This window comes from Oryctolagus cuniculus, chromosome 10 (assembly GCF_964237555.1).
Source record: "Oryctolagus cuniculus chromosome 10, mOryCun1.1, whole genome shotgun sequence".
Lineage (NCBI taxonomy): Eukaryota > Metazoa > Chordata > Mammalia > Lagomorpha > Leporidae > Oryctolagus > Oryctolagus cuniculus.
In genome coordinates this window covers 51,660,476-51,676,398 of record NC_091441.1, presented here as the reverse complement: position 1 = coordinate 51,676,398, position 15,923 = coordinate 51,660,476, and the positions used below count along the sequence as shown (strand labels likewise).

The 15,923-nt window shown below is 40.7% G+C and overlaps 1 protein-coding gene across 12 annotated transcripts in view; it reads right to left on the bottom strand.

Moving 5' to 3' along the window:
- Positions 1-15,923, bottom strand: part of SS18 (SS18 subunit of BAF chromatin remodeling complex) — a 92,290-nt gene that overhangs the window by 44,466 nt on the left and 31,901 nt on the right. For 11 of the 12 annotated variants that reach the window (XM_070050361.1, XM_070050365.1, XM_070050368.1 and 8 more), the window contains one exon: positions 211-364. In XM_070050361.1, coding sequence (XP_069906462.1) covers positions 211-364 — 154 coding nt within the window. Of the gene's footprint in view, positions 1-210; positions 365-9,338; positions 9,372-15,923 lie in introns of those variants that run through there. The other variant, XM_070050369.1, reaches the window with a different exon arrangement.

The following is a 15,923-nucleotide window of genomic DNA, read 5'->3' as shown; positions in this document are numbered from 1 at the left end:
CTGTGTGTCAGCTACATCAAAGCCCAAGGGCAGTCTGATAAACACTGAATACAGGTCACGTAGCTCTGTAGCTAACAAACTCTAAGAGAGCTTGTACTCGGGGGCATTCAAAGCAGTTTTGTCATCAACAATCTAGTATCCCCTGAGCCCCCATGTCGTTTCAGTTGCTAAGCAACTCTGGTGTTAATGTCTTAGAGGAGAAAAACTTACCAGGCATCTGGCCGTTCATCTGGTTCTGCATGTGTGGTGCAGGAGGACCCCCACCTACCATTCCATCTGAAGGCATGTTGTGAGCGCGTGGAGGTGGGGGAGGGCCGCTCTGATTCATCCCTCCAGGACCCATAGGCATATTCTGTGTGGGTGGCTAAAAGAAGACAGTTTGGTAAACCAAGAGAAACAGTCAGACTAATATATTAAAGATGCATATGGTATAACAGTTGCCTATATTATTAAACTGAATAAGAACAAAAACACAAACGCATGTCAATTTCTTCTAAGGCATTCAAACCACGGATTTATTAACATCATATTTAATACCCTCAAAAAACTTCAGAAGACAGTACAAACATAGAATATGAGCACCTCGAACTAAAAGTACACCACAATTAAAGTATTTTACTTTACAAAATCTCCGTAATGAAAATACAATTAACACTCATATAAAAGCAATTCACATTTCTTAATCTAACATATCTATTGTTATTCAAATTGTTTAAAAATTTATTATTCACATATTTAGGTCTATCTTTATTAATGGTGGATATTTACATAAAAAGGTTCAGTAAACAAAAAACCATAAAAGTACCAGAAGTCTCAAAATGTGGTGTCTTTTCTACTGTTAAGAGTGAGGGGGGAGTGGTAAGCAAAGGAATGTTTTAAAACAGAGGCAAGAGTTCAGCTCAACATTTTTGTGCCGACTACTGCTATAGACTGGAAACATTACTGATGGCCTCCAAGGGTACAGAGACAGCTGCCTCAAAAGGATGCCTTTGGCAAATTTCCTAATGAAATTGTGAAGAAAATCACTGACTAACCTTGAGAGTTCACAAAAGGGCAAAAAGAAAAACACAGATACAAGATGATCTGCAACACCTGGCTCCCTTCTTGGGGGATATTTTGAAGGAGAAAGCAAATAGTTAGTTTCTTTCCAAATCCCCATTTTTAAGCCTGCAGAGGGGAGAGAGGCATTATTCTTTGCAGATTTACTTCCGCTTTCTTTCTCAATGTTCTGCACATAGTGTCCATTCCTATAACTTTAGTCATTCTCATCCTCCCACATTTTTGATGGCCAGTTAGTTACTGTGTACTTTTTCCAGATTTTAGACACACAATTTCCCTGACACAGTTAACAGATACACACTGTTCATTAAACACCACTCAAATCTCCCATGGTTCAACATCATTAACATTTACAGAAATAACCAAATGCTACTGCAACAGCACCCATTTAAAAATCAGCATTTTGGGGCCAGTATTGTGGCACAGCAGTTATACTAACTGCAATGCTAGGGACACAAGTTCAAGTCCCAGCTGCTCCACTTCCAATTCAGCTTCCTGCAAATGGCTTGGGAAAAGCAACAGAAGGTGGCCGCAGTGCTTGGGCCCCTGCTACCCACGTGAGAGTCCAGGAAGAAGCTCCTGCCTCCTAGCTTCAGCTTGGCCCAGCCCTGGCCATTATGGCCATTTGGTGAATGAACTAGCAGATGGAAGGTCTCTCTTTGTCTCTGTAACTCTTTCAAATAAATAAATAAAATAAAAATCAGAATTTTGGCACTGGTGTTGTGGCACAGCAGGTCAAGTACCTGCCTGCAATACCAGCATCCAATACAGGTACTGGTTTGTGTCCCAGCTGCTCCACTTCTGTTCCAGCTCCCTGCTAATGGCCTGGGAAAAGCAGCAGAAGATGGCCTAAATGTTTGGGCCTCCACCACCTCATAGAAAAAGGACATATGCACCAGTCATTTTAGTTCTTTGCCTGAAAGTAAATCAAATTCCCTGATGGACTCTACCCCTGCATTCTTTCAGGAGACCAGTTCAGTCCCACACCTTGTACTCTTCCCCACCCTACACTCTGAATTTTTTTCCAAGTTTGAAAGCCCATGAAAATCCTATAAGAAACTCACCTTCAACTACTGCCCCACCCCATCCAGACCCTTTGTCACCCTAAGATGTAAGAGGCCGAGCCCACTAGAGGACTGTGCCCTCTTCCACATATTCAGTCTGTCTGTACCCTGGCAGTTGGACACCTCTGCAAATTTATTTTCCCTTGAATACATTTGTTTTGGCTATGAGTTCATAATTGTCTCTTCCCTGTTCAGTTTCCCTTTTCCTTACATTATACACATGGGAGACCTGGAAGAAGCTCCTGGCTTCAGCCTGGCCCAGCCTGGCATAAGCTAGGGAATCAACCAGCGGATTGAAGACCGCTGTGGCGTAGCAGGTAAAGCCACCGTGACCTGCAGTGCCGGCATCCCATATGTGTGCCGGTTCGAGTCCCGACTGTTCCACTTCCAGTCCAGCTCTCTGCTATGGCCTGCGAAAGCAGCATAAGATGGCCCAAGTCCTTGGACCTCTGCACTTTTGTGGGAGACCCAGAAGAAGCTCCTGGCATCGGATCGGCACAGCTCTGGCCATTGCAACCAACTGGAGAGTGAACCAGCAAATGGAAGACCTCTCTCTCTCTGCCTCTCCTCTCTGTGTATAACTCTTTCAAATAAATAAATAAATCTTAAAAAAAAAAAAAACAGTGAACTCATTTTCTTGTACTTGAACTTATAAAACATACTTACTGGCTATTACCATCATTATAGAGTAGCTCGTATCAAACTACCCTTCCTACTAATTAAAGTCGTAAAAATCTAGATAAAATGTAAAAGCTTGTTTATAGTCACTAAACAGCAACTAACAAAGAAAGTAACAGTAGGGACTACAACTCCTGCAAGAAAGGAAGTGTGTAAGGCCAGCTCTACAATTACCTTAGTTTTTTCCTAAGTTTCTTCTGTAACAGGGGAATAGAGCCCAAATAGAAAGCATTATTCCTACTAGACTGAGAAAAAAGCATTAGTTTTTTTACTATCACAAAGCAGAAAATGAAAGAAGAAAATCCCAGAGAGAAGGAATCACAAAGATAGGAGATGAAAAAGCTGAGCAGATTCCGGATGCTGTCCTCTGCGAGGGAGACAAAGATTGGAGTGTAGGCCCCACCAAGTTAGAGAGGTCTTCACAAACAGCTCAAGCTACCTATTGAGACTTCAGAAAAGCCTCACTTTAGATTAAGGTCAAAACTGAAATAGGCTAACCCTAACAATTCTTCTAATCAACCCTCAATAGACTTAAGGTGATCTCCTAGTACTTTGTATACCAAAGGAAAACATAATCCTCTCTGGAGGAAAATAACATAAACCAGAGCTTCTGTAATTGTTCCTCCACAATATCTGGTATTGTATTAAAAATTACAAGGCATTCTAAAAAAAAACAGAATAAATGGTCAAAACCTAGTAGGATGGTTATAACAATAACATGAAAATAAAAACTACAGAAAACAAGTATTGGCAAGAATATAAAGAAACAAACTCTTATATGCTGGTGGGAATGTAAAAGGGTACAGCCACTGTGGAATACTATTTGGCAGTTCCTCAAAAAGTTAAACATACAGTTACCATATAATCTAGCCAGTCCATTGCTGTTACATATTCAAGAGAATTAAAAACACATATTTATGGGACCCGCATTGTAGCATAGCAGGTAAAGCTACCGCGGGCAATACTGACATTCCATATGGGTGCCATTGCTCCACTTCTCATCCAGCTTCTTGTTAATGAGCCTGGGAAAAGCAGCAGAGGATGAAGAAGTCATTGGGCCCCTGCACCCATGTGGAAGACCCAGATAAAGTTCCTGGCTCCTGGCTTGGGGCCATTTAGGGAGTAAACCAGCAGACAGAAGACCTCTCATCCCCTCTCTGTAAATGCTGCCTTCCAAACAAAATTCTTTTAAAACCCCACATATTCATATAAAACTTGTACACAAATATTCAAAGTGGTATCATTACCTTGAAAGAAACAAAAATATGTCAAACAACTAATTTTTCACCAGAAATAATGAAAACAGAAGGTAATAAAATGCTACCTCTAAAGCATTAAAAAATCAATCATGGGCCAATGTGGTGGCACAGTGGGTAAAGCAGCCACTGTCACACCAGCATCCCATATCAGAATGCTGGTTTAAGTCTGGGTATTCCTATTTCAATTCGGCTTCCTGCTAATGTGCCTGCGAGGGCAGTGGATGACACCTCCACATACTAAGATGCCTGTGGTCTCTCCAAGTGGAAGACCAGAATGGAGTTAATGGCTTCTAGCTTTGGCCTAACCCATACCTGGCTATTGCTGACATTTTGTAAGTGAACTAGTAAATGCAAAATCTCTGTCCTTCTCTCTCTGCCGCTTCCAATAAATAAATAAAGCTTTAAAATAAAATCAACCTAGAATTCTATACTAAGAAAAAATATCCTTCCAAAACAAAAATGAAATAAAGGTAGCTTCATGTGAACAAAAGCTAAGAGAACTTGTTACAAAAGAAGAGATTTCATCAAACACAGAGTGGGAAGAGTTAAAGGAAAAATGACAAAGTAAAGCATCACCTTACTAAGAAAATACTGGCAGGGTAGGCACCATGGCATAGCAGGTAAAGCCACCACCTACAATGCCAGCATCCCATATAGGCACCGGAGACCTGGAAGAAGCTCCTGGCTTCAGCCTGGCCCAGCCTGGCCAAAGCAGCCATCTAGGGAGTGAATCAGCAGATGGAAGACCGCTGTGGCATAGCAGGTAAAGCCACCGTGACCTACAGTGCCGGCATCCCATATGTGTGCCGGTTCAAGTCCCGACTGTTCCACTTCCAGTCCAGCTCTCTGCTATGGCTTGGGAAAGCAGCATAAGATGCCCAAGTCCTTGGACCTCTGCACTTGTGTGGGAAACCCAGAAGAAACCTCTGGCTCCTGGCTTCGGATCAGCAGAGCTCCAACCATTATGGCCATCTAGGTCTTCCATAAGAGCAGATGAAAGACCTCTCTCTCTCTGCCTCTGCCTGTCACTCAGCCTTTCAAATAAATAAATAAATCTTAAAAAAAAATATTGGGTATGGACATTTGGTCTAGGGGTTAAAGATGCCTATGTCTTATATGCATATTGGTTTGATACCCATCTCAAACTCCTGACTCCACCTTTTCCCAGACCATCCAGCAGCGAGCTGCATCAGAAGTAGAGCAGCCAGGACACAAACCAGTGCCCATAAGGAATGCCAGAGTTGCACGTGGTTCCTTTACCTACTGTGCCACAAAGCCAGCCCCATAAATATTGCTTTCTTTAAAATATATTTACTTATTTATTTGAAAAGCAGAGTGACTGAATGAGAGAGGGAAAGACAGAGATCTTCATCTGCTGCTTCACTCCCCAAATAACTGCAGCAGCCTGGCTACTCCAGCCAAAGCAAGGAGGCAACAATTCCCTCCAGAAACCCCTCGTGGATAGCAGAGCCCAAACACTTCAACCATTTTAGTAGAGAGCTGGATGGGAAGCAGAACAACCAGGACTGAAACCAGAGCTCTGATACGTGATGCCAGCATGGCAAGTGGCAGCTTAACCTGCCATCCCACAACACTGGTCTTATTTCTATGTATTTCCACAAATAATAGAACATGAAATTTAATGGTATACAAAAAATCAAATAACTAGAAGTAAACAACATGAAATATGCAATACCTTTACATTGAAACATTGCTGAGAGAAATTAAAGAGTTTACTAAACAGAAGAAAATATGATCTTCATTCACTGGAAGATTCAATACTGTGAAGATAAACAGTTCCCCTGATGTGGACCTAGAGATTCCATGCAATCACAATCAAAATCCCAGTATGCTTTTCACAGAAATTCACAAGCTTACTGTAAAGTATATATGGAAATGTAAAAGACTTAGCATTCAAGACAATCTTACAGAACAACACTATCAGATGTGAAGACTTAATATAAGCTAAAATAATTAAGACGTGATTAGTGTAAAGATAGACAAACTGACCTATAGAACAAAACGGTTGAGAAATAACACACACATATGGTCAAAACAAAACAATTTACATTCAGTGGTGAAAAAATCATTTTTCCAATTAATGGTATGAATCAATTGGCTATGTGATGAACAAAAACGAACCTTGTGAGGCATGTGTTGCTGGCACAGCAGGTTAAACTGTCACTGGAAAGACTGCTTTCCATTTCAGAGTGCCTGGTGCAAGTCCCAGCTACTCCTCATTTTAGGTATATGATGGCCCAAGTATTTTGCTTGGTGGGAGACCCAGATAAAGTTCTTGGCTTCTGGCTTCAGTCTAACCTAGCTTCAGCTGTTGTGGGCATTTGAAAAGTGAACCAATAGATAAAGATCTCTCTCTCGCTCTTTCCTCCCCTCTTGTCACTCTGACTTTCCACTAAATAAACCTTTAAAAGAATAATGAATCTTAACTCCTAGCTCAGATCATACACAATTTAGTTTGCAATAACTCATGGATAAACAAATGTTTAGAAGAAAATACAGGCATATACTTGAGACCTTGATATATGAAAAATTTCTTAAACAGGATACAGAATTACCCATTTTTATTTTTTATATTTTTATTTATTTTTGACAGGCAGAGATAGACAGTGAGAGAGAAAAAGAGAGAAAGTCTTCCTTCCGTTGGTTCACCCCCCAAATGGCTACTATGGCCAGCGCGCTGCGCCGATCCAAAGCCAGGAGCCAGATGCTTCCTCCTGGTCTCCCATGTGGGTGCAGAGCCCAAGCACTTGGGCCATCCTCCACTGCCTTCCCGGGCCACAGCAGAGAGCTAGACTGGAAGAGGAGCAACTGGGGACAGAACCCAGTGCCCCAACCAAGACTAGAACCCCGGGTATCAGTGCCGCAGGCCCCGGTGTCAGCCAAGAATTACATATTTAAAAAAAAAAAAAAAAACACTGGTGATGGGGCCGGCGCTGTGGTACAGCGGGTTAATACCCTGGCCTGGGCCGGCACCGCGGCTCACTAGGCTAATCCTCCACCTTGCGGCACCGGCACACAGGGTTCTAGTCCCGGTCGGGGCACCGGATTCTGTCCTGGTTGCCCCTCTTCCAGGCCAGCTCTCTGCTATGGCCCGGGAGTGCAGTGGAGGATGGCCCAAGTACTTGGGCCCTGCACCCTATGGAAGACCAGGAAAAGCACCTGGCTCCTGCCTTCGGATCACCGCGGTGCGCCTGCCGCAGCGCGCCAGCCGTGGCGGCCATTAGAGGGTGAACCAACAGCAAAGGGAGACATTTCTCTCTGTCTCTCTCTCACTGTCCACTCTGCCTGTCCAAAAAAAAAAAAAAAAAAAAAATACCCTGGCCTGAAGCGCTGGCATCCCATATAGGTGCCGGTTCTAGTCCCGGCCGGCTGCTCCACTTCCAATCCAGCTCTCTGCTATGGCCGGGGAAAGCAGCAGAAGATGGCCCAAGTCCTTAGGGCCCTGCACTTGCGTGTGACACCTGGAAGACGCTCCTGGCTCCTGATCGGCGCAGCTCCGGCCATTGCAGCCAATTGGGGAGTGAAACATTGGTTGGAAGATCTCTCTCTCCCTCTCTCTCTCTCTGCCTCTCTCCTCTCTCTCTATGTAACTCTTTCAAATAAATTAATTAATTAAAAAAATACAAAACACTGATGAACCAGACTTCATTTAAATTAGAAACTTTGTTCAGACAATATTAAAAAAGAAAATTAAAAGGCAATTTTCAAATTAGGAGATGATATGTGCAATACACTCATATATAGTTCAACAATAAAGAAATCCTATAAATCAATTTTAAAAACAAACAGAAAAGGAACATCAGAAAACTTTTTGTGATGACAGTATTGTCTAGGTATCTGGACTGCAGTGATACTTAAATGAATTGTCAACATATATATATCTACAGACTTCAAATGAGTAAATGTTACTTTACCTACTTCAAATGTCATTCCTTTTTTTTTATTTTTTATTTTTCTGTTTTCAAATGTCATTTCCTTCCATGACCACCAGAAAATCTTCCCATGATCACAGGATAATCAGGCCCCCACTACCTTTCTCCCGTGGTCCAAGTGCAACACTTAATCCTTTTTTATTCATTTTTATTTTTATTTTTTGACAGGCAGAATTAGACAGTGAGAGAGAGACAGAGAGAAAGGTCTTCCTTTGCTGTTGGTTCACCCCCCAAATGGCCCCTACGGCAGGCGCACTGTGCTGATCCGAAGCCAGGAGCCAGGTGCTTCCTCCTGGTCTCCCATGCAGGTGCAGAGCTCAAGTACTTGGGCCATCCTCCACAGCACTCCCGGGCCACAGCAGAGAGCTGGCCTGGAAGAGGGGCAACCAGGACAAAATCCGGAGCCCCGACCATGAATAGAACCCGGGGTGCCAGTGCCACAGGGGGAGGATTAGCCTAGTTAGCCGTGGCGCTGGCCCCAGGTACAACACTTATGACAGCTGTAATTTCAAATGTGTTTGTGTGATTACTTAATGTTTGTCTTCCCCACTATATCTTAAGTTCTGCAAGTGTTGGGTCCATCATTATATTTGCTTATTACCGGAACTTTCAATCATCTAGTATCAACAGATGTACTAAAATATTATTTTGTAATTATAAGCCTTTCAAAATCAAATTAGGAACAAGTATCTGTCAACTTTCATCAGTTTTTTTAATTGTCAAAATTGCCTACTCCACCTTTCACATCACTACTTGGAAGTCACAGGCATCAATCACTAATACGGTCCTACCCTCAAATTGCTTTATCCAGAGCCTTAAGTATGGCAATTCCATCTCTCCAGCTGCTCTGCCAAAAACCATCTCTAACATCTTTTTCATCACCTGCCACCTACAATTTTTATCATACCCTTTGAGTTCCATCTTTAAAACAGACCCCAAAAATGGCTACCTATACTACCACTTCTTCTACCACCATGTAGATGCAGCCATCATAGCATCTCTGGGGTTATTACAACAGCCTGCTAACTGGATTCTCTGCTTTAATCCATGCTCCTATATAGTATATTTTCAACACAGTAGTCAGAATGAGCTTGTTAAAACACATTATTCATTCTCTTAAAATCTTCCAACAGCTTCCAATGTTAAAGGCAAATTCCTTACAATAGCATATGAGACTCTATACGACCTGTCCATACCATCTCTGCCCCTCATTTACTGTGTTCCAGTCATGATGAACTTCATGCCCTCTCACCTCTTTTCCTCTGCATGAAACACTAATTCTCAAGTCTTATCTTACTCAAATGTCATCTTCTCAATGCACCTACCTGATCACTCCATTTCATATTGCAAATTGCAGCCCCAGCTTCCTAATAATTTCCCTGCTTTATTGTTTTCCTTTCCATACCTCTTAACATCTTTCAACCTGCTCTATGATCTACTTACTTTTTCTACCTGCCATGTCTGACAGAACATAAAATCCAAGAGAGCGGCCGACATTGTGTCACAGTGGGTTAAACTGCAGACTGTGACACCAGCATGCCATATGAGCTTCAGTTCAAGTCATGATCCAGTTTCCTACTAATATGCCTAAGAAAGCAGCAAAAGATGCCTTAAGTACTTGGTCTCCTGCCACACATATGGGAGACCTGGATGGAGTTCTACCTTCCTGGCTTCAGCCTGGTCTAGACCTGGCCATTGCAGCCATCTGAGGAGTGAATCAGCATATAGAGAATCTATCTGTGTGTCTCAGTCTCTCTCAAGTTATTCTGTCTTTCAAATAAATAAATCCTAAAAAAAGGAGAAACCTGAGGAGTATATATTAAGAAATATTTCAAAAGTACCTAATAAGTTCTACATAACATATAGTGGATATTAAATATTTGGTAATTAATGAGTTAATTTTAAATGATTGATCATAAAATAAAAAACTTAAATTATTTTCAATATTTCTTTTGAATATAAATGTACCACAAAATATATTTTTTATTTAATAATCCTTCTGTGTAACTATAATGAACATAACTGTTGTTAATACAGTTCCCCACAAGGAGGCACTAAAATGACACAGAAATAAATGACATTAAAGTATTCAAAATATATACATATCAGTATTTTTATTTGCTCTGTTTTTATATCACTATTTTGATAACACTTTCTCACACTGTTAAAGAACTAACTTCTATACACACAGACAAAAAACTTCTTTACATACAAACAAAAGCACCTGATTAGTCAACCAAGACCTGATCCAAAAACCCCACTGATACCATACTTGCCTTACTTCCTTATCCTCAGTTTCCCAAAAATAAGGTTGACACATACCTGAAACATTTTAGGAATGTTCCCTCTATTCTTTATTCATTCCCACAGGAAATACAAGGATGCCTTCAGGGGTAGCCTTGCATTTATGCAGACTTCAGGCTCTACCAGACTTTAATAATCTCATCAATTGTCATCATCATGTCATCTTGACCCCAACAGAGACAACAGAATCTAGTCTTACCATAAAACTTGATCAGCTGAACTTGCATAATTAATATTCTCCACCTATTTTCACAGTATGATAGTTCTCCAAATTTCCTAAGGCCTTAGGAATTAGAATGTTTACCTACTAGCTGTATTCTCCCCCGTTTTAGTACAAGTTTCCTCTTTAAATTCTATTCCATGAAACAGCAAGCATTCCTAACAAATCCAATAGTACACCTTATCTCAGTTCTGAAATACAAGGTCTACTCAACCCTGATGTTAATCACTAAACACTCAGTAGGATTTCCTATAAATGTGAATAGAAAGTAATTGCTTTATTCTTCTTAGAATAGGGGAATTTGCAGGAATATATTTCAATATTAAAAAAATAATAAAAGCAAAACTAGGGGGCAAACCCTGTGGCACAGCAGGTTAAAGCCCTGGCCTGCAGGGCTGGCATCCCATATGGTCACTGGTTCAAGTCCCAGCTGCTCCACTTCCAATCCAGCTCCCTGCCTGGGAAAGCAGTGGAGGATGGCCCAAATCCTTGGACCACTGTACCCATGTGGGGGACCCAGAAAAAGCTCCTGGCTCCTGGCTCTGGATCAGCTTATCTCTGGCCATTGCAGCCATTTTGGGGAGTCAATCAAGATGATGAACGATCTCTGTCTCTACCTCTCTCTAACTCTTTCAAATAAAATAAATCTCTAAAAAAACAAAAGAAAGAAATCGGTACCCTATGTGGGCGCTGGTTTAAATCCCAGCTGGTACACACTTCCAATCCAGTTCTCTGCCAATGTGCCTGGGACAATAGCAAAAGATGACCCAAGGACTTGGGCCCTGCACCCACGGAGGAGACCAGGAGGAAGCTCCTGGCTCCAGGTTCTGGTCTGGCCAAGCCTGGGCCATTATGACCATTTGGAAAGTAAACCAGCAAATGCAATATCTCTCTCGCCTTCTCTGTAACTCTGCCTTTCAAATAAGTAAAATAAACCTTATTTTTTAAATTGTACTAATAATAATGCTGCTAAGAAAAGGAAGATACTAGGAAACTTCAAGAGGTTCATAGAAAATGGAATTTAAAGGTGAGTTTATTTTGGTACAAAAATTTCAAAATCATGCAGTTTTTTTCACAATGTACACTTTCCATAAACTTCTTGAATTCCTTCTACATGCACAGACTTCAAAAATTTTGCATAAAAATAAACTTATCTCTTAATTCCACTTTCCCACAAACCAGTAAAGTACCCTTATGTGTTTAATCTTATATTTATTTTGTAAATACTTTTATATAATACCAGTTTGTTTAAATTATGGAAAGTAATATGTGCTCATTACCAAAAAACAAAAACAAAACAAAACAAAACAAAACCTGGAAACAGGACAAATGAGAATCATTGTGAAAGCCTGGCATGCATAACTTCAAAACAAATTTTTTTTCAAAGATTTATTTGAGGCAGAGGCAGAGGCAGAGAGAGAGAGAGAGAGAGAGTAAGAGAGAGAGAGTGAGTTAGTTCTTCCATCTGCTGGTTCATTCCCCAGATGGCCGCAACAGCCAAAGCTGAGCCGATCCGAAGCTGGAGCCAAGAGTTTCTTCCAGGTATCCTATGCAGGTGCAGGGGCCCAAAGACTAGGGCCATCTTCTACTATTTTCCCAGGCCATAGCAGAGAGCTGGATCTGAAGTGGAGCGGCCGAGACATGAACTGGTGCCCACATAAGATGCTGGCACTGTAGGCAGCGGCTTTACCACAATGCTATGCCATAATGCCAAAAGCATTTTTAAAAATCACATTCATATATGCATTTTTTTTAAAGTAGGGCCACACCATTCTAGCAGTTAAGAGGCCCACGTCCCACATCAAAATGCCTGGGATCAATTCCCGGTTCCAGATCCTAACTCCATCTTGTTGCTAATGCAGACCACAGGAAGCAGAGGTGATGGCTCAAGTATTGGGTTCCTGCCACCCATGTGGAACACCTGGATAGCATCACAGATCCTAGTTTCAACTTCTGACCTGGCCCAGCCATTGTGGACATTAGGAAAGTTAACCAGTGGATGGGAGCTCTATATTTTCTATCTTTATCTCTCAAATAAATATTTTCTTTAAAAAGTGCAGAATTCAACTGAACAGCTGAAACAGCTTTTAACTCATCCTCAATACTGACTTTTTTTTTTTTTTTTTTTTTGGCTAACATAAAAAATTCTTTGAGGGACCTGTGCTGTGGCACAGAGGGTTAATACCCTGGCCTGGCCTATATGGGTGCCGGTTGAAGACCTGGCTACTCCACTTCCAATCCAGCTCTCTGCTATGGCCTGGGAAAGCAGTAGAAGATGGCCCAAGTCCTTGGGCCCCTGCACCGAATGGGAGACCTGGAAGAAGCTCCTGGCTCCTAGCTTCGGTTTGGCGCAGCTCCTGCAGTTGTGGCCAACTGGGGAGTGAACCAGCGGATGGAAAACCTCTCTCTTTCTCTGCCTCTCCTCTCTGTGTAACTCTTCCAAATAAATAAATCTTTTTAAAAAATGCTTTGATAAATAGCTTTGAATAGATACTTTTGTGTACATTTGTAAATAATTACAAATTCCTTAATTTCCAATATTTAGGTTAATGTTAGTGGTTTCCTTCTTATAGTCCCAATAAAGTCTTCCTTACCTTCAAGATCAGATACGTATTGATGTTTTTAATTTTTACTGAATCTCATCAAAATAATCACTTCAAAGACATTTCTTCTCCTTTTTAGTTTTAAAACATCTTAATTAGGCATGTTTTATTGTACATCATCATTCCAAATGAAAGAGACAAAGTCTTGGTTGGAGACCACGCTGAGGCATATAGGTTTAAGTCTGATAACCACCACATTTCTGCCAAAAAGAACTAAATATACTACTCTCTCGGGACACAAAATATGAAAATAAAGAATGTGGACAATTTTTTTTCTGCAAGAAACAACAGAGAGGAAGAGGGAAAATGAGTTTTATCCATATGTTGAGAAGCCTGTTGAGTATCAAAATGGGTATGTCTACTGGAAGCTAGGTTCACTTATCACACTCAAGAAGATTCCTATTTCGGAACCATCAGTGGATCCTGAAGTCAAGAATACAGAAAACCAGGAAATGGATGAAATGTCACAGGAATGACTGTGTAAGGTGAGAAAATGTTCAAGAATGGAACATCAACATTTGATAGGCACATTGAAGATGAGTTGAGCAGCCAAAGTAAAAAGAAAATCATCACAAATGCAAGGAATAAGTTTCAAAGGAAAACAGCATTATCATACTTACCAAATAGACAACATTATCATGTTTAACAAACACTTAAAACATTATTCAAATGATGTCAACATTTAAGCAAAGTTCTTTACATTACTTTAAATGAGAATATAAACTTTCATTTTCTAGAAAATTTAATAAAAAAATAAGGTACTGAACAGTGCACATAGCAAGGTTCTATTTGAATGGGAAAGGCATTTATACTTGCTTTTATTTGCACAAAAAGCAGGTGCAAGACAGAAATGGGAGTAGGTTTTTAATATGGTTTTCTGCAGTTTTTAATGGTCTAACATCAATGTATCATCTATGCTAAAAATGCAGTTAGAAGCTATATATTGCTCTTCTTCAAAATGTTTCATTGCTCTAGATACATAACTCTTCACATCTTGGATCACATCTATAAAAAGCAAATTCTAGGGGCCGGCACTGTGGCACAGCAGGTTAAAGCCCTGGCCTGAAGCACCAGCATCCCATATGGGCGCCAGTTCAAGTCCCGGCTGCTTCTCTTCCGATCCAGCTCTCTGCTATGGCCTGGGATAGCAGTAGAAGATGGCCTAAGTCCTTGGGCCCCTGCACCCATGTGGGAGACCCAGAAGAAGCTCCTGGCTCCTGGCTTCAGATCGGCGCAGCTCCGGCCACTGCGGCCATCTGGGGAATGAACCAGCAGATGGAAGACCTCTCTCTCTGTCTCTGCCTCTCTCTGTAACTCTTTCAAAATAAATAAAATAAATCTTTAAAAAAAAAAAAAAAAAAAAGCAAATGCTATAGTCTCGAATTTTAGTCAGTGAAGTACCTTAACAATGCTTTGCCAGGCAGGGCCTGTGTTGAACCAAAATTAATCCATTATCATTTTTACCGAAGCTTGTGGAAGTTATAGTTAAGTGATGCCAAGGGCTGCCCAGAACATCAAGTGTGACATCACCAAAAAAGTACAACTCAGGACATGAAAAAATATATAAAATGCAAGCTATATAATGTAAATATTTTTACTAAGAGTTCATATTTTATTCTTTGTATAAAACATTAAATAAAAATAAATTATGAGTATATTTAATAAACTCAATATTCAGGAAGTATATAATTGGCTAAACTGGAAATTTCTTTGGTTTGGATAGTTTTGATGTTCCCCAAAGGTTCATGTGCTGGGAGTTTTCTCACCTGAGTGGTGATGTTGAGCTGAGGGAACCCTTAAGAGAAGGGGCCTCGTAGGAGGTAGTTAGGTCACTGGGGATATCATCCTTCAGAACAGATTGATGTAGTTCTTGCAGGATAGCCAGTTTTCACAAGAGCAGGTTGTTAGAAAAAGAGCAAGTCCAGCTAGCAAATCCCTCTAGCTTCCTGTCTCACCATGTGATCTTTCCCCCTCAAAAGTGCTCCCATTATGATGCCATCCACCATATTGTGATATAGCCAGAAGGCCCTTACCAGAGCCCAGCAGACACTGGTGCACGGCTCTTGAATCTCCAGCACTGTGAGTCAAGCAATCTTTTTTTAAAAAATAAAGTACTCAGCTTTGGGTACTGTTGTACAACAGAAAACAGAGGAAGGCAGAAATATTTTAAAATGAGTTCGATGAAAAGAAAAGAAGTTCTAATTAGCTTTAAGTCACCTTTTTAATATCAAAATATGGTTTTATGTACTAAATAAATAGTACCACTTTGGGTCTCTAGTCTCCCTTGTATTTTACATCTATTCAGTAACTGAGTCTTAGAAGCATACTCCATATACTACTGAATCGATACCTCTTTCTTTTATAATTCCAAATTGCATACTACCTTCACCTTCATCATCAATATTTACTGAGTACGTCTTACATACCATTCACTGTGGACTGTTATAAGTCTCATTATATAATTCTCATTATAGTATTATCTTTCTCACACTGTAAAAATGATTCATGGTACCCAACATCAAATAAAGTTGATTCTGCAGGAATGTAAATTGTATTTTTCTGAAGTTTTCTACCTCCTCAGAACATCACTGGATACTCCATTTGAAAAACATGGAAGGTTCTCAGTCCCTAACTGAACAGTAGAATCTCTTGAAAAGGTTTTTTTTTTTTTTTTTAATATTTATTTACTTGAAAGGCAGAGTTACAGAGAGAGAGAGAAACAGAGAGAGATCTTCCATCCAATGGTTTACTCCCCAAATGGCTGCAATGACCAGGCAAGACCA